Source organism: Paroedura picta, chromosome 17, assembly GCF_049243985.1.
Source record: "Paroedura picta isolate Pp20150507F chromosome 17, Ppicta_v3.0, whole genome shotgun sequence".
In the NCBI taxonomy this organism is placed as follows: domain Eukaryota; kingdom Metazoa; phylum Chordata; class Lepidosauria; order Squamata; family Gekkonidae; genus Paroedura; species Paroedura picta.
In genome coordinates this window covers 10,888,012-10,909,124 of record NC_135385.1, presented here as the reverse complement: position 1 = coordinate 10,909,124, position 21,113 = coordinate 10,888,012, and the positions used below count along the sequence as shown (strand labels likewise).

Here is a 21,113-nt window from a genome sequence, read left to right as displayed (position 1 = left end):
CCTTGCAGCGGCATCCCTCAAGGGCAGAACCAAAACTCTCCGGCTATCTTTAGCCCCCTGGAATCTTGGTGCGGCCGGGAAAGAGCTCGGGCCGCCTGTTCAGTAGGTCAGTTTGGTTAAGGGTCAAAAGAACTGCTGGAAACTGATCGCGAAACGTGGGATCTTGCTGTTCTTTCCTCTTGGGCCGTTGTCGGTTTGCAGATCAGGACGCTTCGGCGTGGTTTCTCTACTAGTATCTGGGGCTGCATTTCCATTAACTGCAGGGGGTGAGGGGCGGGGGCTTCCTGAGAGGCGGTTCGCCCGCCCACCGAAATAAAAGCCAACGTGTTTTCCGTCCGGAGTGCCAGACTTCTCGGAGGCCCAAAATACACCTGTGGATCTTCTCCTTGGAACTGACGGTGATGTCAGTCTCGGTTCAGCGAGGGTCGGGATTAAAGCACAGAGATAACCGTTCCGCTATTTATAACCACGCCAGGAGCATGAGAGAGAGAGAGGTGATCGTACTGCCCTGGACAAAAGAAGCTGAAACGTGCCGCTGTTAAATTACGCAAACGGAGTGCATTTATTACAAATAATCCTTTTTTTTTTCCTGCAAGAGCCAGACCTGGAAGCGACTTTTGAATTCGGCAGACTCTCCCAGCATATTTGAGATTCTAGCGGTTAGCCGTATTGGTCTGAGCCAACCTGGGAGTTTTGTGGCACTTTTAAGACCAGCCAAATGTTATTCAAGGTAGCGTGCATGCATGCAAAAACTCCTACCCAGAATTAAACTGGCTTGGTGTTTAAAAGTGCCACTGGACTCCCCACTTTGTACTACGGGGGGGGGGGGGACAGTTTCAGGAGAAGAGCACGCCAGGGGAAAATCTATATACATGTTGCTGCCCTTCTACAAACCCGCCGTTTCCAGTTCTCAAAGCCCTGCGCAGATTGAAACCCTTTTTTCAGATACTGGCACCAGCTGGAAAGGAATGGGATGGTTCTGACTCCCCCCCCCTCTTTGAAATAAGACTTGCGGGGGCCCGACTCTTGGGAGGATGTCCTGCTTTTTATTCCAGATCTGCTCCCGATAAATATTAAGACCGATTCCCAGAGGCAGGCCGATACAGAGCATCACGGCCAGGCAGAACAAACCTCGGGGAAAACAGTTCGGATCCGACAGACATCTGCCCCTGGATGCTGGGCTCAACTCTGGATATCAAATACATCATGAGAGCACCACGTTTTTGAGGAATATACGTGACTCCTTTAATTTGGCAACTGGAACCCACCGAGCGAGGTTGTGACGAAAGCCGAATTCCCTGCTCTGAATTCTTGAGCAATGCGCATCTAAGGCGGGGTGACCCAACCGTGGTTCTCCGAGGGGGTGTATATAAAGCCCCTCCCTATGCTGCCCTTCCGCGGAGGGGGAGCCCAAAGCTGAGCGTGGAGAATTCACCGAGTGAGAGGCTGTAGCCGCAAGCAGACCCTTCGTGGGCCAGGACTGCTGCTGACTGGGTAACCGGTGTCTTGGGGTCCAGTGAAAAACGTGGACATCCGTTCGATTGCTTTCCTTTCAGCCCGGAGATTCATTCTGCGGCAGCTTCCTTTGGTCGGCAGGCGGACATCGGGGAAAACGGGACCCACACCCGTCAAGCCCACGAGCACAAGCGACGTGCAGGCAAAGCAGAGTGGGAAACGAAGGTTCCCCTAAACCAAGCCCTACTGAAATGGACTTGAGGGGCTAGAAGCACCCAGCTCTTGTCCGCTTAAACTCCCTCCGGGAGAGGCCAACAAGTCAAAGCAGACGGATACGTCGAGAAGAACGGCGGAAGTCCGGATGTCAGGCAGATCGTGACGTTTCAACGGGGGGACGGCTTCCGGCGGTCCGAGCTCGGCCTACGACTCCTTGGCTTTCCCCTCCTTCCTTGCTCTGGCGGCCATGAAGGTGAAGAAGACCCGGGGCAGGAGAGCGCGCAGGTAGACGGCCAACGAAGGAGTGAGCCCGGCAACCAGGACCTCTTTCTTCCTCTTCCCCACGGCGCTGAGGACCTCTTGAGCCACCTCCGGGGCTCCCTGGCCTTGGCTGGTGGTCTTGTCCATCACTGGGAAGCATAGAAGAAGGTCTCAAGTGGCTTGTAGAACTCACGTCACCCCCGTAGGCAGCCTCCCTCCTGCGCCACGGCGCTGGCCGTTTCGGGAGCGAATGGCCACTTTGGCGGCCGAAGAACACAAGACTAGGAGGGGGCTTAGGGCCCTGCCTGGGGCGGGTTAGGGTTTTTAATGGGGCCAAGGTTATTTTATGGGATTTGATCGTGAAGACGATAGTTCCCCGTCACGAGCCACTACATGGGAGTGGCAGGACCCGAACTAAATTATAAATGAATAAATAACCGGGGCGAAGGTTCTGTAACAGGGGTAGTCAAACTGCGGCCCTCCGGATGTCTGTGGACTACAATTCCCATGAGCCCCTACCAGGGGCTCATGGGAATTGTAGTCCACGGACATCCGGAGGGCCGCAGTTTTGACTTACCCCTGTTCTGAAAGGTGTAGGGTTCCCCGCCCTGCCTGCAAATTCAATTCTCACCTCCGTATTGGGATCCGTCTTCCGTGATGGCATTCAAGGACAAGTTAGTCTGGATGTAGCCCGGGCTCACGACCGTCACGTCCAGGCCGTGCTGCTCCACTTCCGCCCGCAGGCAGTCGAAAAAGGCCTGGGTGGCGTGCTTGGAGGCGGCATCTGGCAAAACACAGAGGAGGACGGGAGCTCTGTCAGTCCCGGAACCCGCCACCGTTTGGAAACACTCAGGAGAGCGGAAGGGAAGAAACCTTAACAGGATAAGATTCTCTGCAATGGTTATTCTGCCGTTTTACAGACGAGGAAAAATTCCCGCCTTCAAGCTGCTCAGGGAGCCGGTGGCCGAAGTGGGGCCCAGCCCAAATCTTGCATGCTCTTCTTGCGAATGTGTGGGTTTGTGACAAACGGCAGGTGTTTTTATTATTATTATTATTATTATTATTATTATTATTATTATTATTATTATTATTATTATTATTATTATTATTATTATTATTATTATTCGATATATTGCCCGCCACTCCCTTGCGGCTCGTGGCGGGTTACAACATTCTAAAACCCCATAAAATCCATTAAAATCCAATTCACACAACTACAATCCAACAATTATTAGTTAGCAAGCTTAACCTGGCAAGATCGGCTAGTCGACTACCCTTTCCCCTTACTAGCAGGTGGAGAGGGGATATTGATGGTGCCCGTCTTCAATCCCAGGTCCCGGGGGGGGGGGGGCATAGATGTTAGCCTTTTGTTACAAGGTCTATCAAGAACACAATCTTAACCAGGACGCCAAATAATGGTGATAGATTCCGGCCATTCCTCTGCGTGCTTCTAAATTTGAGAACTGGGAAGGGATCCGATTCCTGTGCTGAGAGCCTCAAAGTCCGGAAGTTAAATAATGACGCTTCTGTGATCCAAGCAGATTGCAGAATTCGGGATGGCGGAATTTGGAACTTTGCATTAGAGAGCAGGGTGCTTTTGTGTGCTGGAGGAGATACCTACAGGAGGACTGCCAACTGTAGGGTCTGGGAGATCAGATCATTCTCTTGGTTTGCATTTAGGAGAAAAAGAATATTTTTAAAAATGTGTCTGTAAAGGACATAGAATCATAGAATCATAGAATCATAGAGTTGGAAGGGGCCACAGAGGCCATCTAGTCCAACCCCCTGCTCAACGCAGGATCAGCCCAAAGCATCCAAGAAAAGTGTGTATCCAACCTTTGCTTGAAGACTGCCAGTGAGGGGGAGCTCACCACCTCCTTAGGCAGCCTATTCCACTGCTGAACTACTCTGACTGTGAAAAGATTTTTCCTGATATCTAGCCTATATCGTTGTAGTTTAAACCCATTACTGCATGTCCTCTCCTCTGCAGCCAACAGGAACAGCCTCCTGCCCTCCTCCAAGTGACAACCTTTCAAATACTTAAAGAGGGCTCTCATGTCCCCTCTCAACCTCCTTTTCTCCAGGCTGAACATTCCCAAGTCCCTCAACCTATCCTCATAGGGCTTGGTCCCTTGGCCCCAGATCATCTGAACAAACTGGACTGAACAAACTGGAGCCTGGCCTCAAACAAAAAATAAAATGCAACTTATGGACAATTGGCAAAGGAAAGAAGGCGGGGGAGTGGTTTAACCCTCTGTTTTGATATCTGGAATAGGATTCTCCTGCTTTGCATTTCGTATTTCAAAGGAGAAAAAGAGCATTTTAAAAAACGTGTCTGTAAAAGACGGAATAAACCGGAGCGTGGCCTCGAGCAAAAACCTAGTGCTGGCCGAAGGGCTAACTCTCTTACCTGCATGGCCGTGAAGGTAAGCTATTCCTGCAATCTATATTTCATCGAACGAGAATATTGATCTTCCTCTGCTCCATTTGAGCCCACAGCGAAGAACGGGAAAATTGTGCAACTAATGGTGGGCACCGTAGAAGGCCCTGCACTGAAACCTGCAGTCCTTCCTTGACAAAGCTGCAGGAGGTTTGTGTTAAGCTACAAGCTTGTGCAGTAGGTTTGCTTCCCCTCAGCGAGGGCTAGCCAAACGGGCTCTCCAGATGCCCGTGGACTACAATCCCCATGAGCCCCTGCCAGCATGCTGGCAACGCCTCATGGGAATTGTAGTCCGCGGACATTGGAAGAGCCACAATTTGGCCAGTCTCGCCCTAAGCATTGTACACTACCACATCTTGGGGTCTGCAGCCCTGTTGCTCTGGGTGGTGCCCCTGCTTAGCTGCACGCTGACACTCCCGCAGCCAACGGGCTGTGCAAACTGTTCTGGTTGCCACCTCCCCCAAACCTCACGCAGTCAGACTTACAGGCAGAGCGGAAGGGAATGGCGATTTTGCCCTGGACGCTGCTGATGGCCACGATGTGTCCTTGCCTCCTCTTGATCATAGAGGGCAGGAGGGCTGCGGGGAGAGAAAGGCAGTTTGAGCACAGGTAGGGGGCTCAGGGGTCTGGCTTCAACCCAGTCTCGTGGCCCTGAACCATTTCCATTCCCCTCTGAACCGGCATCCTGGACCCCCCCCCCCCCAACCTTGGAAATTGAACCGCATTCTGTTCCTGGAAGCCTTGACGTTGTTTCTGAATCGTGTGGCATCATGGATTGCTTCAGACCAAGCTTTCTCCGCCGGGGTCTCGTGAAACTGGAAGGGTTTCCCGAATGGGTGGGAGTTGATTTAATAAAATGTTCAACATTTATTGGGTGATATTGACCATATATGTTCTTTCTGATCCCCCCCACCCCCCCTTCCAAAACAGCCAGTGATGGCCCGGAGGGGGTGGGAAGGGGTAGGGCCCCCGGTGGGTGTGTAACCAACCATTTTCTGCACGATTGTGCCACTTCTGGGGTTTCTGGAAGCCCGAAGGGATGTTTCACGGGGTTCTCGATGGTAAAAAAGCTTAGAAAGGCTGCTTGAGGCTGATCCTGCCTTGAGCAGAAGGCCAGGCTAGATGCCCTCTGTGGCCCCTTCGAACTCTCCGGTTCTATGCCCCCCGTCCTCCGCCCCTTTATTTCCGTTTTCTTCTCAGAAAGACTTTTTTATGATTGGAGCAAAACCCTCTACTTGTCGGACCGGGGAGGGGCCCTTGGCCCGATCCAACGTGGCTTTCCTTGTTTCGTTCTCACCCTTGGTCAGAGCGACGGGGCCAAAGTAATTGGTCTCCATCACTCTCCTGTCCACCTCCAACGCCGTGTCCGCGATGGTGCCCCGGTAGCTGATCCCGGCATTGTTGATCAAGATGTCCACGTGGCCCACCCGCTTCAAGATCTCCTCCGCGGCGCTGACCACGGCCTTGGTGTCGGCGAGGTCAAAGGCCACGGCGTGGTGCTTGGGGAGCTGTTGCCGGAAACAGACGGAGCACGGGCTTGAACCGGGAGCCTTCTGTGTGGGCGGCCTGTCGCCAGCCCCCTCTCCCCGGGGCCCTGCCTCGTTGCCCCCCTCGGCCACACTTACCTTCTTGGACTGGCTGCCGTCGGCCGAGAGCTCCTCCAGCAGGCCCTGCAGCCTCTCGCCGTTCCGGCCGCACAGCACCAGTTTGGACCCGGCAGCGTGGAAAGCTTTGGCACATTCTGGGCAGCAAGAAGAAGAAGAAGAAGAAGAAGAAGAGTTGGTTCTTATATGCCGCTTTTCCCAACCCGAAGGAGGCTCAAAGCAGCTTACAGTCACCTTCCCTTTCCTCTCCCCACAACAGACACCCTGTGGGGTGGGTGAGGCTGAGAGAGCCCTGATATCACTGCTCGGTCAGAACAGCTTTATCAGTGCCGTGGCGAGCCCAAGGTCACCCAGCTGGCTGCATGTGGGGGAACGCAGAATCGAACCCGGCATGCCAGATTAGAAGTCCGCACTCCTAACCACGACACCAAACTGGCTCTCTGCAAGGGGGCAAAGAGAAAGGACAGCAGGTCGGGAAAAGCTGGGATTCCCCCTTCCCTAAAGGTCTGCTGGATTCAAGGATGTAATGCACGGAAGTCCAGAAGTGGCACCCAATGACCTCTTTTTGCCTTCCAGAGAGATCTTGTGTTTTGTGTCTCAGAGGTTCTGATGGTAAGAAGAACTGTCTTTTTATACTTTTTGCTGCCCAAAGAAGCCCCAAAGCGGCTCATAAAGAGCTTTCCCTTCCTCTCCCCACAGCAGACACCCTGTGAGGTAGCTGGGGCTGAGAGAGCTCTAAGAGAACTGCTCTGAAAGAACAGCCCTAAGAGAATTGGGACTTGCCCAGGGTCACACTCAGACGTGAACACTGAAATTTATTGGTAGATTTAATTCTGTTCAATGGAGCGGAAACAGAAATGGCTCTGATTTGGATGCCCCAGGCTAGTGGTTCTTGTCAGATCTTGAAAGCTTGGTTAGTACAAGGATGGGGGACCAATAAGGAAGTCCAAGTTACTACAGAAGAAGAGCTGTTTTTTTTTATACCCCGCCTTTCAAGGAGGAGTCCTAAAGCAGCTTCCAAATACTTTCCCCTTCCTCTGCCCACAATAGATACCCTGTGGGGTAGGTGAGGCTGAGAGAGCTCTGGGAGAACTGCTCTAAGAGAACTGTGACTGGCCCAAGGTCACCCAGCTGGCTACACGTGGAGGAGCGGGGAACCAATCAACCGCTCTGAACCACACAGAGAACAAGGTGAGTAACTTCCGGGAAGTGAATATGTTGCAAATCAGCCCCTCTTTCCCCCAAAGACCTACCTTTCCCGAGGCCAGAAGTGGCTCCGGTGATCACCACCACCGCGTCTTTGAGGTAGGCTTTGGCCCGCATCTTCTGCAGCAGCCGGAAGACGCCGTAAACGCCCAAGCCGCCCAGCAGCAGCGGAAGGACAACTGCAGACGTGAGCTCCATCAGCTTCCCTTTGTGGCAGTGCCTCCTGCGGAAGAAGCACAAGCCACGTTTCCAAACGGTTCCACGGATCAAAACGAACCCGCAGCCTCCTCTTCTCAGGAACCGGTGCAAGATGCAGCAAGCAGGTGCCTGGCCCCGGGGCCATAGTCTCCCTGAACCTGCCACAAGCCCTTTTAGAATTCCAGGGGGATGTAGTGGCTGCCACCATGGACACCGCAGCTGGGTAGACCAAGAGGTCAGGCCCCACCTGGAGTCCCGTGGGCAGTTCTGGAAGCCTCCCTTCCAAAAGGACATGGACAAAATGGAGAGGGGCCAGAGGAGAGCGATGAGGATGATCCGGGGCCTGGGGAACAAGCCCTATGGGGAAAGGTGGAGGGACTTGGGAAGGTTCAGCCTGGAGAAGAGGAGGCTGAGAGGGGACAGCTCTCTTGAAGGATTTACACTGGCAGGGAGAGGATCGTGTTGGCAGCTGAGGATAGGACCTGCAGTAATAGGTTTAAATTACATGTCTAATGGTACTAGTTAGAAATCAGGAGGCGGGAATTCACAGAGTAGTGCAGCCGTGGAATGGGCTGCCTCAGGAGGTGGGGAGCTCCCCCTCACTGGCCGTCTTCAAGCAGCGGCTGGACAGATCCTTCTGGATGTTTAGGGCTGATCCTGCACTGAGCAGCGGGTGGGACTAGATGGCCTCTAAGGCCCCTTCCCACTCTATGATTCTATCAGGTGCTCAGGGATTACCCTTGGGGGGGGGGATGCTTTGCTAGGCAAGTCAGAGCAGAGTGAGCCATCCAAAATACAACAGAGAGGTGCTTTTTTTTAAAGCTAAAAACCACGACCCCCCCAAAGACCACGGCAGACCACTAAGCCAGCTACAGGTGTTCACAGGAAGCATCCAAAGCCCCAGGACAGAACGCAACCAAACGCCCAGTGCAACCTGCCCTCAAGCCGTTATCGTGGTGGCAAGGGGCTACTTCCCGCACGATGCGATGCCCTCCGTCTAGCAGCGTCCCCTCGCTGGAATCAAACCCTCGAAGAACCACGCGGCAGGCAGGACAGACACATGACAGCATTGCAGGTAAAACCGTTTGAGGCAGTCAAAATTCCCCCCCTCCCTGTTTTGTTGTGTTGTTTTAGTGATGATATTCACATTTCTTTGGTCACTGGGCTCACATTTTTGTGTTTTTGAGAAAGATCTCGCATGTTGGGAGGGGCGAAGCCGTGGATAACTCTTATCTAGCTGAAGAACCTGATTTGAAATGTCGTTTTCGGTGTACCTTTGGGAAAGAATATTGAATGAAATTGTTCATTTCAGGATTTTTTATACTGCCGCCTTGGGAATGCTCACCTCGGGGCGGTCGACAACGCATCTGTGCTAGCGATAAATAATTTTAGGATTAAAACGTTACAGTCATTGAAATTCTGATCTTTAAACCGCTAGCCTAAGGAGGGGGGAGAAGGGGAAAAGAACAGAGGGTGGAGGGGGGGGGGTCTGGATAAGATGTTGACTCAATTTTTTCCTGCCGGTCTCAACCAGGTTAGGTCCCCGTGGATGGAAAAGTGGGGATGGGTTTGTGGGGGAAGCTGAGAGGGGACAGGGTGGCTCTCTTTAAGTGTCTGAAAAGTACCAAAACGTCCCTGGCGTTGGTCCAGGCCAGCCTGATTCCCACAGCCTCCATCTTGCGCTTCACGCAAAAACCAGGTGCAGATTTCAACTCAAGCGAGAAGCAGCAGCCGAACGCCAAGTCAGGTAAGAAGGGGGTTAAGAAAACTGGCAGACCACCTTATGGAGAGCGCGGGCCAAGGGATTGTGTCGGGATCCCATGGCAGGGAAAGCACCCCAGGGCCCGCAGCGTCTCGGGATGCTGGCGTGAGGTTAGCCCCCAACAAACATGGCGGCAAGGGAAGGAATTCCATTTGGTCAGAGTCGATTCAGGACAGTTTGCGCCCAACCTTTCTCCAGGGAACCCGGAAACTGCTCTTTTTTCCTCGTTCTAGCGCAAGAACCTTGCGAGGGAGACAAGGTGGAGAGACAAAAGCTTGAATGGCAGAAAGGGCATGCAAATCTGGGTTTCAAGGTTCTCCATTCAACACTCTAAACCAGGGTCACCTAATGTGGTACTCATGACCCACCCTGGGTGCCCACTGAGCTTTTCAGAAAGTAGGCAAGGCTCTGCCTGGGCTTGTTATGATCTTGCATCATTCAAATGAAGGGTTTTCCATTGGAGGGCAAAGAGGACTGGTAGGCTCTCCAGATGTCCCTGGACTACAATTCCCATGGGCCCCTGGTCTTATGGTAACTTTAATCCATGGACATCTGGAGAGAGAGTCACAGTTTGGCCAACCCTGCATTAGACAGTGTGTGGTTTTTCACAGAGTAGTTCAGCAGTGGAATAGGCTGCCTAAGGAGGTGGTGAGCTCCCCCTCACTGGCAGTCTTCAAGCAAAGGTTGGATGCACACTTTTCTTGGATGCTTTAGGATGCTTTGGGCTGATCCTGCGTTGAGCAGGGGGTTGGACTAGATGGCCTCTATGGCCCCTTCCAATTTTATGATTCTATGTTTCATTCCCCTCTTGTCCCCGGAGGTGCGAGGAGGGGGGCCTTCCCTGGTAAGAACACCAGAAGAGCCTTGCTGGATGAGACCAGTGGTCCATCTAGTCCTGCATCCTGTCTCATACAGTGGCCAACCAGGTTCTCTGGAGGCCGAGGCCTTCATAAGAACCTCAGAAGAGCTCTGCTGGATCGGACCAGTGGTCCATCTAGTCCAGCATCCTGTCTCATACAGTGGCCAACCAGGTTCTCTGGGGGACAACCACAGGGCATGAAGGCTGAGGCCTTCATAAGAACCTCAGAAGAGCCCTGCTGGAGCGGACCGGTGGTCCATCTTGTCCTGCATCCTGTCTCACGCAGTGGTCAACCAGTTCTTCTGGATGGCCAACAACGGGGCACGGAGGCCGAGGCCTTCCCCTGATAAGAACATCAGACCAGCCCTGCTCGATCAGACTGTGCCGAAGAACGGCAGCTAATAAACACTCTAAAGGAATAAATAAACTTTACCCTGTTGTTTGGACTCTCTGTGCAGATTAACAGCAGGCCAAACGGATTTCCAAGTAGGGGAGTCCAAAAAAAGAAAATCCCCACAACAGCCCGGCACAGAAATAGCCCTCGGGGCTATTTAATTGCCGCGGATTAGCTTAAGAGGTCCGGACGAGTGATTCGAAGATTAAAAGTGCCAAAGGAATTTAGCGTCTCCCGACTCCTGACTCCAGGAAAGATCAGGGATTAATCGCAGGCCCGGCTCTTCGCATCGAAGAATGAAATGCAGCCTTTCCCCCCGAACTCCCCCAGGGACTCATGGGAACTGTAGTCCATGGACATCTGGAGAGCCACAATTTGGCCACCCTTCAAGGCAGGAAACATCTAGAGGTGGTTGGCCATCACTTGCCTCTGCGTAGGACCCTGGCTGGGACACCGCTCAGCTTGAGAGGGTGCAACGTAACACACAGCGTGTCTTGACTCAGACCTTGGGCGATGCCCTCTCTGCTTTGCTCGGCAATTGAGCATGGATGCTACTTTCCTGCAGAAAAGGCAATGCGACAGGGTAGTCAAGGAGCACGCACCCCCCCCCCCCCCGCCCTAGCTGCTTTCTCCTCGCCGGGCACCCAGCTGGCACCGGGACAGGAGAGAAGAACAGAGAGAAAGGACAGGCCGTTTTGTTCCGTTCCGCCGGCCAAAATATAAACAGGCGGCATGCCGCTATAATTTTCCGCCGTCGCGTTAACGCCCGTGTTTAGAACGCCATAAAATATTGGGAGATTAACCCCCCCCCCTCCTTAAAAAAAACCAACAACTCTTTTTTCACTTTGGCGTTCTCAGTTTTGCCTGACGGAAATATCACCCTGAACGGGCTATATTCTCGCAGACTGATTATGGCAAAGACGGTTAGCTGAATACCCCTCTCCAGATGTCCACGGACTACAATTCCCATGAGGCCCTGCCAGCCCGGTGCCTAGCTGATTTGCAACTGGAGCCCCGCCTCGAACCCTGGAAGCAATTTGCAGTTATCGAACGTCCTTCTTACCCCACCTTTCTGCCCAGTGGGAGCGGCTTACGTTGTTCTCCTCCCCTCCGGGTTGAGCTACACAACCACCCTGAGAGGTAGGCCAGGCTGAGCATGTGAGACTGGCCCAGCGTCACCCAGCCAGCTTCTGGGACAGCACGGGGATCCAAACCAGGGGTAGTCAAACTGCGGCCCTCCAGATGTCCGTGGACTACAAGTCCCATGAGCCCCTGCCAGCGGTCGCTGGCAGGGGCTCATGGGACTTGTAGTCCACGGACATCTGGAGGGCCGCAGTTTGACTACCCCTGGTCCAAATCCTGGGTCTTGAGGGTGGGTCACGGCCGGCCGAATGCCTTGTGCAATTCAGTTCAGCGGCCTGTGGACACTTCCCATCAATGCGTCTAATTCAGATTCCTTCACCGTCTCGGCCATGTGCGTCTCTCCTCTGCGGTCCACGCCTCTTGCCTTCCCCATAATGCCTCCCACTGGTATTCCGTGATCCTTCTTCCTCCAGCAGGAACGATAAGGAAGCTTTCTGCCGTCCCTCGGTGACATCTAAGCCGGAGGAGTAATCAACCCCCCCCTCTCTCACACACACACACAAACACACAAACAAATTCCAGCATGTGTTTGCCATGGAATACAGGTTGGCCTAGTCTTCAATTTGAGCAGCTGCAAGCAGCTGGCATCCAAACAGCTGTGAGCTAGAAGCTGATAAAAGGGAGCATGCAGCATTGCAGTTCAAAATTCTTACTGATGGCCTCCTAGCTTAAGTTTATTTTTTAGCTCTAGTCTTCTAGAGCATTGGCTCAAATGTGTTTAACCTCGTCTATGTGGCATACCATTAGCGATCAACAAATAACTTTGGGGAGAAAGGTGGTGTGTGGTGGTTAAGAGTGGCAGCCTCTAATCTGGAGAGCTGGGTTTGATTCCCCGCTCCTCTACATGCAGCTTGCTTGGGTGACCTTGTGCTAGTCACGGTTCTCTGAGAGCTGTTCTTAGAGAGCAGTTCTGTCAGGGCTCTCTCCGCCCCACCTCCCTCACAGGCTGTCTGTTGTGGGGAGAGGAAGGGAAGGCGATTAAAAGCCGCTTTGAGGCTCCATCAGGTAGTGAAAAGCGGGGTATAGAAACCAACCCATTGTATCATAGAATCATAGAATCATAGAATCATAGACTTGGAAGGGGCCATACAGGCCATCTAGTCCAACCCCCTGCTCAACGCAGGACTAGCCCAAAAATTGTTCTCGAAAAGAAGCACTCAAGTGTCTTTCTTCCCCCTCCCCCCCAAAAAAAAACCCGAAAACGCTTTCCCTGAGCAAGTTACACAACATGAATCCAGTTGCCCAACAGCATGATTCAGGATGCCATCACCACAAAATGACAAGTGTATACTTGCTAAAAAGCAAACACCAACGCGATTAACAGATTTTCCAGACTTAATCCTGCTGCCTTTCCCCAACCATCCCTTGTCAACGGTGTGCAGTTCTAATCCCCACCCGAAGCATCAAGGTACTAATTAATGCAGAAGTATTTTCTGTTTTTTTTTTTTTTAAGAAAGAGAATAGTTTACTAAAGAATTCCCAGGATTTCACTGTCTCTCGTTCAACGCCACCAGATTTATGCCGAGTGGCTGGTTTCCCTGCCTGCTTCCCATAAGAACAGAAAATTTAAAAAGGTCTGGCACAGTAACACAGCAGTTTCATGTGTGTCCTGGGTTCAAGTCACCGGTGCACTTGGAGGGCATTGCCAATTCAGCCTCAGCCCCTCTCACCGGCAAGATACTGGCCTACCTCACAGGGCTGTACAGATGCAGAAAAAAAAAAAGAGAATGCACATGAGATAATTTGAACATGGACGAGTCAACATGGATGCTCATTTCTTTCCTGCAACGCAGGTATCCATCTGTAATAATGTCTTTGTTTCGGAGGGGTGAATATTCATTACGAGGGTGATAGCTGCAGAGAAAACTTCGAAACCTCACTGGGGGATCTCTGGTAATGTGGCTTCCAGATGAACAGGTACGATTGCCAACTTCCAGGTGGGGTCTGGAGGTATCCAGGATCCACACCTCCAGATTACACAAATCCGTTCCCCTGGATAAAATGACTATTTGGGAGGGTAGTATACAAATATAAGAGTCCCTTCCAACTTTATGATTCTATGAAAACCCAGACTTCCCAAATTTTTAGGAATTTCCCCAACTATAGTTCAACTCAGACTGCAATCCTATTGGACGATCCTTTGGCATTTTGATCTAGAAACATAGGAATAACCCCTTTCTGACACTTCCCTGCTTTTTAAAATAAAGACACCCACCCTTTATTTCACCCCTTCTGCCCAAACTACGGCTGCCATCCTCCAGGCGGGGCCGGGAGACTTCCCAAAATGACAATGGCTCTGCAGGCTGCAGTTTTGGAGGGTGGGCTATGGCATTGGGCCCAAATCTCCAGGAATTCCTCAGCCCAGAGGTGGCAACCGTAGCCCCAGCCCATATACTGGTCCTTGGGGGGCAGCCACGACCCCTGTCCTCCCCCTCCATGGTTTTGGGGGGCTGCCCCTCCCCAAATCATGATGATAACCCGGGCTGACCCATTCTCTGCCTCCCCCTTGCAAGATGCATGGACCCTGCCCGCCCTCCCGCCCTGTTGGTTTCCAAGCAGGGCTCATTTCCCCCCCCCCACTCCCGTCTCCGCCTCATTACCTGGCAACCACGGTCACCATGACCACGCACCCGGAAGCGGGCTGACCCAATCAAAACGCGCCTTGCTTCCGTCGGAAGGGAGGCGGAGCCGCTCGGGGCAAAGGGGCCAATAGGAAGCGCGGAAGGGGGCGGGGCTGAAGACGCGCTGGAAATGGCGGCGCGCGAGGGAGCGAGGTCCGTCCCTCTTTGGCGTCCCTGCTGTTCGGGAAACGGGAGCTCCGCGACGAAGGTTCCGGGGGGGATGCAGGCAGAGGCAGGCGAGTTGGGTCCTAGACACCGGACTGCATTATGGGGCGGGCTGCTAGCGAGGCGGCTTGCAAGTGCTTGGCCCGAAGCAGCAGAGCAAATGTGAGGCCAGGGGCACCTGGGAGACCCACCAAGCTGAATTCTGGGCTGCAGCTTTCAGTGGCATCTGCCCTGGCCTTCCCCTGCAGAGCCTTCCCTGGTGGTCTCCCGTCCAAGGTCTATGGAGACCGCAGCAAAGGGTTTTAAAGGCAAGGGAGAAGCAGAGAGGGGTGGGCATGGCCCTCCTCTGAAGAGTCTTTCTTGGTGGTCTCCCGTCCAAGATTTATGGGAACATTAACAAGGGGCTTTCAAGGCAAGGGAGATCCATAGGTGGTTGGCCATGGCCCTCCTCTGTAGAGCCTTTCTTGGTGGTCTTGCATCCAAGACTCATGAAGGCCCCAGCAAGGGGCTTTCAAGGCAAGGGAGACGCAGAGGTGGTTGGCCATGGCCCTCCTCTGTAGAGTCTTTTTTGGTGGTCTCCAATCCAAGATTTATGGGAACATTAGCAAGGGGCTTCCAAGGCAAGGGAGAAGCAGAGGATGTTGGCCATTGCCTTCCTTGGTGGTCTTCCATGCAAGACCTATGGAGATTCCAAGATAAGTGAGAAACAGAGGTGGTTGGCCATGGCCTTCATCTGCAGAGCCTTTCTTGGGCGTCTCTCATCCTAGTAGGGATTCTCCTTAGCTTTGGAGAGGGGATGAGCTCAGGCTGTGCCTTGCCAGCTTTCCTTGTACTTTCCAAAATACACCCTGGTTGCCTCAGCCCTTCGGTACAGGAAGTAGCAGAGGCCTGACAATAGAATTCTCTCCCCAGGCTTCTATTTCCACTCTCCAATAGCGGAGCAGGTGCATAAGGCCCGGTCGTCTTTCTGCCTCTTGTGGTCACCAGTATGCCATCTGCCACCCTGTTTTGCTTCGTGCCACATAGCCATCGTCAGGCTCACACATTTTCACCACCTGCCTTGCCTTGGGGGCTCCATGGGGAAGCTCAACAGTCTCTGGGGCATCCCCGCTGCCCCCCCCCTCCCCGCAGTTGGATGTGCCATATGGCTGCTTGATTTGCACCAACTGAAGGGCAAAGACTTGATTGTAATCGTGTTTACAACGTTTGTAAAAAATAGAAACTCGGCCAAGCATAGCAAGTTACTATGGAGTGTAAATTGTCTCCTGCAAATGAAAGCGCCTTATGTCTGTCTGTCCGTCTCACTGTCTAGTTAGTGGTTAGGAGTGCGGACGTCTAATCTGGTGAGCCAGGTTTGATTCCCTGCTCCTCCACATGCAGCCAGCTGGGTGTCCTGGGGTCAGTCCCAGTTCTCTTAGAGCTGATCTTGCAGAGCAGACCTGTCAGAGCTCTCTCAGCCTCCCCTCCCTCACAGGGTGTCTGTTGTGGGGAGAGGAAGGGAAGGCGACTGGAAGCCACTTTGAGACTCCTTCGGGCAGTGAAAAAGCGAAATATAAAAACCAACTCTTCTTCTTCCTCTATATGTACTCTGACTGTAAGTGGGTCTTCTGGTTATCTTTTAAATCCCCCTCCCCCCACTGTCAAGTCATGACTAATTTATGGCTGCCCTGTAGGGTTTTCAACTCAAGAGACATTCAGAGATGTTTTGCAGTTCCCTGCTTCTGTGTCATGATCCTGGTGTTTCTTGGAGGTCTGTCATCCAAATACTTTCCTGGGCCAACTAGATTGGACTAGTCCTGGGTCAGGGCTTTATATCACCGACTGCCTTTTCGATTGGGAGATGACGGGAGCTGATACTCTGCTACCAAGCCACGGCTCTTCCCAAGTAACTGGCTGAAACCTAATATTCTTCAGGAGGCAGAAAAGAACAAGAGTCCAATAGAACTTTGAAGCTTAACAAAATTTGTGGCAGGGGAGGAGCCTGGAGTCTAGGCTCACTTCTTTAGATACAGATTCATTCATTCATTCATTCATTCATTCATTTGTCTTACATACCGCCTCTTTCTGTGACGTCTCGGAGCAGTGTACATAGAATAGAGAGCAAGGAAGGGCGTTTGCAAGCCTTTGAAAATGAGGAAATATAACAGTCATAGTAACCAATGTCTAGCTTATAACAACGAACAGCAGAGTACAGATGAACAGGGACTTGTTGAGCATCTGGCAATTGGGTTGAAGATGGGGGCCTCGTTGCCAGTCTTATCCGAAAGCCTGGCAGAAGAACTCCTATTTTTCAGGCCCTACGGAACCACCTGAGTTTGGAAGCCTGAATTCCGATACAGCCTTGATATCATTAGGGAGCTGCAGAGGAAAAGGTTCTGAGTCTGGGGGGGGGGGGCAGGTGGGTCTCTTTGGGGCACCTGAAGGAGTGAGTGTGACCCCCCAAATCACCCCCTGCCACCAGTTTTTTTAGACTTTAAAGTGCTACCGGATTCTTGCTCTGCTCTGGTGCTACAAACAGACTAACCTCTTGCAGAGCAATTTTTCTTCATCTGCCCCTCATGGCTCTGCTGTTTTCAGTTATCGGCAGCTGATCTGTTCCTCTGTGGTCAGATGCTATTTTGAGACGACAGCCCCGGGAAGGGGTGTCTTTTTTAGCCGTTCACCAAACTGGTGGGCCCACGCAGTTTCACCCGGCCTTGGGGAATGCAGTAGATGCGTGAAGAAGTTTTTGATTTCTCTAAGTTAGATGAGATGGGTGAGACTACGGGTGAAGATCACTTTGGACGATCTTAACGCCAATATGAACACAAAGACTGCAAGAGACATGTGTTGTTTCGGTTATGGGAGGTTTGGATGGCACCTTTTCGTTTACAAACAACCCAGATTAGCTTGGGAGCTGAGTGTGGTTGTCTATGGTTAAAACTCAGATGGGAGATAAACAAGGGAGGAGAGGAAGGCCACAGCAAAAGACCTCTGAAAGATGCTTGCTTTGAAACGCTCATGAACTCAGTTGCGATCTGATGGCTTGTTTTTGGCTTACTAAAATACAAATGGGCATCATAAATGAGCTTTGGGCATTGCTGTGCCTGTCTTAAAAACAATCTACGCTTCTTCCAAAGCAGAGGGATGACCTGAGATCCCAGTACACTCAAGTTTCCATGATAACTCTGGCTTCTTTTCCCCCGGGTTGGCTTGGTGTAGTGGTTAGGAGTGCGGACTTCTAATCTGGCATGCCAGGTTCGATTCTGCGCTCCCCCACATGCAACCAGCTGGGTGATCTTGGGCTCACCACGGCACTGATAAAACTGTTCTGACCAGGCAGTGATATCAGGGCTCTCTCAGCCTCACCCACCCCACAGGGTGTCGGTTGTGGGGAGAGGAAAGGGAAGGCGACTGGAAGCCGCTTTGAGCCTCCTTCGGGTAGGGAAAAGCGGCATCTAAGAACCAACTCTTCTTCTTCTTCTTTTTCCTTCAATTCCACCCGTTTTTTTCTTTCTCTGTCGAATTCTGCACAGTGTGACCTGCATTTCCAGCTGCAGCCGTCCCAACAGGTCCTCGGTGCCCCCTCCTGCAGCCCGCTTCTGTGCCTGCTGGCCCAGATGACCCAGGTCCTCCTGCATTCGCAAGGGGCTTTCCTTGCAGTTTTCCTTGCAGAAAAAAAATCAGCCTTAACACAGTCCGCTGTACTCGGGCTGTCCAGCAGGTGGCGGGCTTGATCCACCAGTAGTCCAACTGGGTCTCTTTCCACCCTCTGCTCCCCAACCTGTCTTTTAAATCTCTGATTTTATGTCTTTCTCTCCCTCCCACCTCCTGTATCCCTGTGGGGGGATGCTTATTGATGCTGGGGAAAGGACAGGTATAATTGGACGCCACGGTGAGCGAGCAGCCCACCCCCACCCCTGCCAGATAGCTTTTGGCCGCCTCCAGTTTTCAAAGGCTGTCTCTCTGCCGTTCGGCTGGGGCTGGGGCTTGCATATATCCCTGTGTTTTCTGTTCCCACAAGGAAGAAGCTTCAAAGATGATGGAGAGGGGAGGGACACACACACACACACACCCCATCCTCTCTCCCCCAAGCCATAATGCTGAATAACTATTGAGGGAGCTTTCCAAAAAGAGAGGCAGTTAGGAAAACCACCTTGTCTTTTCCTCTTCCTTTACAGGCGATCCGAAATTATATTATAAAGCTATGCACACAGACTTTTGCACAAATCACCTTTGCGTCCATGAGAGGGTTGCCCCATCAAGGGCACTATGCATTCCGGTTTCCTTTCAGAAGACCTGGATTCTCTTTTTGCCTCCACAGGGCCAGCTAATAATCCGTTTGCAAAGGTGGAGGGACACCGTGGCTGTTGTGTTGGATCGGGACCTCGTGGTCTGTTGTGTCGGATCGGGACCTCGGGGGCATGGGTTCGAATTCTCTCAGCAGTGGAAGATGCGGGACGACCTTGAGCCGGCGGTATATGGCCGAGCCTACCTTCCAGGGGTGTGGTAAGGATGAAGAGGGTCAAAGCTGCGGGTGGTATTCTGAGCTTCTTGTGGACGAAAGGTGATGGATACCTCTGCAGAGAAGGACGTTGGGCACGTTTTTGTGTTTACCTGGGTGGGGAGAATAAATTAGTCCCCCCACACATACTGCAAAATTTCTTCAAAATGCAGTGTCACCCAGAAATAGACGTTGTCACTCAGTGAGTTTCTCCATGATGAATGCGATTATATTGGGAACCTTTCTACAACATGAGCATCGGCAACCAGACCTTGCACTTTCCATCTTTTGTGGCCAAGCAAAGGTTAAGCGGAGGGGTGGAGCCCCCAGCTGTCAGTCATATTCAGGGACTTTTGCAGGCCCTGCGGGACTGTTTTAATTCTGTCAGGGCCCTGATCTCCTCGGGAGCTCATTCCACCAGGCGGTGTCCAGGATGGAGAAAGCTCTGGCCCTGGTTGAGGCCAGGCGGGCTTCCCTGGGGCCAGGGATAACCAGGAATGTGGAAGTGCTAGAGCGTAAGGCTCTTTGGGGGGTGTAGGCAGAGAGGCGACCCCTCGGGGACAATGGGCCCAGACCACGTACGGCCTTAAGGGTGATAACCAGAACCTTCAGCCTGATCCGGAATTCAACCAGAAGCTATCGCAACTGCTGTAGGTTGGGCTGGATCTCAGAGATCCCACATCCAGCCCAACCCACAGCAGTTGCGATAGCTTCTGGTTGAATTGCTTGAGGACCCTGGCAGCTGGGTTCCTTAGAAGTCCACGATCCTGACCACGACACAAAGCTGGCTCTCAATGACTGGATGGGTGGATTTGGCTGTTCTAATAAACAGACTTTCACAAGACTTCCTCTATGGTTTGACCAGTTAATTGCCCAATCTTAATCCACCGAGGAACTGAAGCAGTCGGTGTGAACTTAAATGGACTCCGGGGAATGGCAGAGGACAGGAAGGCCTGGAGGATCATTGTCCAGGGGGTCGCGATGGGTCGGACACGACTTCGCACCTAACAACAACAAGCCACGTTCTGAAAGACGGAACGGCAGAAAGTCCTTGGGCACTCCTGGTCGATTAAAAAGAAATCTCCAAATCTCCCCAGGGCAGAGACGAGGACTGGGACCCGGTAACAGGAAAAGCCTCTGGTAAACGGCGAGAGAGTTGGCACACAGGAGACACGAAAAGCGCAATGGCGCAGGAAGCCTGGAGATTCCTCCCAAGCAGCCCCACGTGAACCGCCGTGGTCCCCGGAGGCCACGGAGCCAGGCGCTCAGTTGCAGGTGGTGAAATCAAACCGTGCATTAGCCGGGTTTTAATGGGCCGGCTTGGTGCAACACCCCCTCCCCTCCATTAATCAGGGAGACCCTGAGCGCTAATGACTTAAATGCCGGGAATTACGGCTGCATCCCAATCCCAGAGCTGGGGAGGGGCGGTGGGGTTGGATTCCTTGCAGAGGTGGAAACAACCTGCCCAGGTGCGCAATGTGATAGCCCCGTCAGCTGCTCGGGAAGGCCCTCCCGCTGCTGTTTAACTGCATAGTTGCTGCTTAAAGCAGGGGTAGTCAACCTGTGGTCCTCCAGATGTTCATGGACTACAATTCCCATGAGCCCCTTCTTCTTCTTCTCCTTCTCCTCCTCCTCCTCCTCCTCCTCCTCCTTCTCCTCCTCCTCCTCCTCCTCCTTCTTCTTCTTCTTCTTCTTCTTCTTCTTCTTCTTCTTCTCCTTCTCCTTCTTCTTCTTCTTCTTCTTCTCCTTCTCCTTCTCCTTCTCCTTCTCCTTCTCCTTCTCCTTCTCCTTCTCCTCCTTCTCCTTCTCCTTCTCCTTCTCCTTCTCCTCCTTCTCCTTCTCCTTCTTCTTCCTCCTCCTCCTCCTCCTTAAACTGCAACATAAATAAACCAGCTAGCTGCAACTATTTGCGAAACCAAACTGTTTTTAAAGGCAGTTGTATCAAGTAAGCAGCAAGGCCTCTCTTCCTGGTTGGAGCTATAGCAGGTAGTTAGAGAGGTGTTGTAATTCCGTCTAGGGTCCCGTCCCCCCCACAGATAGAAAGGCTAGGAGACACGACCGTCATTCCCCTCCTGGATAACAAATGGCATCAGAATGAAACCGAAAGGGAGCCTGTCCCCCACATAGTGGCATTCTTGGCTGGCTGGGATTTTGGACAATATTTAACCTGATTATGGAAGTTGAGTTGAACGTCCTCCGCGGACCGGCACTCCTCTTGCAGATCTAAGTTTTCATTTTCCCAAGGAGCTAGTCTTCATTATATTTCCACGGGGAAAGATGAAGCTGTTTTGGCAAGGCCTGAGAAC

The 21,113-nt window shown here is 52.4% G+C and overlaps 1 protein-coding gene across 2 annotated transcripts; it reads right to left on the bottom strand.

Annotated features, from left to right (window-relative positions):
* Positions 1-538: 538 nt before the first annotated feature.
* Positions 539-14,233, bottom strand: DHRS7B (dehydrogenase/reductase 7B). 2 transcript variants are annotated; one of them, XM_077316363.1, is made up of 7 exons: positions 14,139-14,233; positions 7,230-7,405; positions 5,998-6,113; positions 5,670-5,880; positions 4,858-4,950; positions 2,564-2,716; positions 539-2,081 (listed from the first exon to the last, which is right to left on the bottom strand). In XM_077316363.1, exons 1-7 carry the CDS (start codon positions 14,156-14,158, stop codon positions 1,876-1,878), a joined length of 975 nt encoding a protein of 324 aa, XP_077172478.1. In that variant the 5' UTR covers positions 14,159-14,233; the 3' UTR covers positions 539-1,875. The 2 variants fall into 2 exon arrangements, with proteins under 2 accessions (XP_077172478.1, XP_077172479.1); XM_077316364.1 differs by lacking the exon at positions 14,139-14,233 and adding an exon at positions 8,551-9,524.
* Between the last annotated feature and the right edge of the window lie 6,880 nt (positions 14,234-21,113).

Coding starts and splice junctions, on each gene's coding strand:
- DHRS7B (XM_077316363.1), bottom strand. CDS start 14,158: ATGGTGACCGTGGTTGCCAG. Junction 4,951..5,669: donor CCCCGTCGCTCTGACCAAGG/GTGAGAACGAAA, acceptor CTCTCCCCGCAG/CCCTCCTGCCCTCTATGATC. Junction 2,082..2,563: donor AGACGGATCCCAATACGGAG/GTGAGAATTGAA, acceptor TATGCTTCCCAG/TGATGGACAAGACCACCAGC.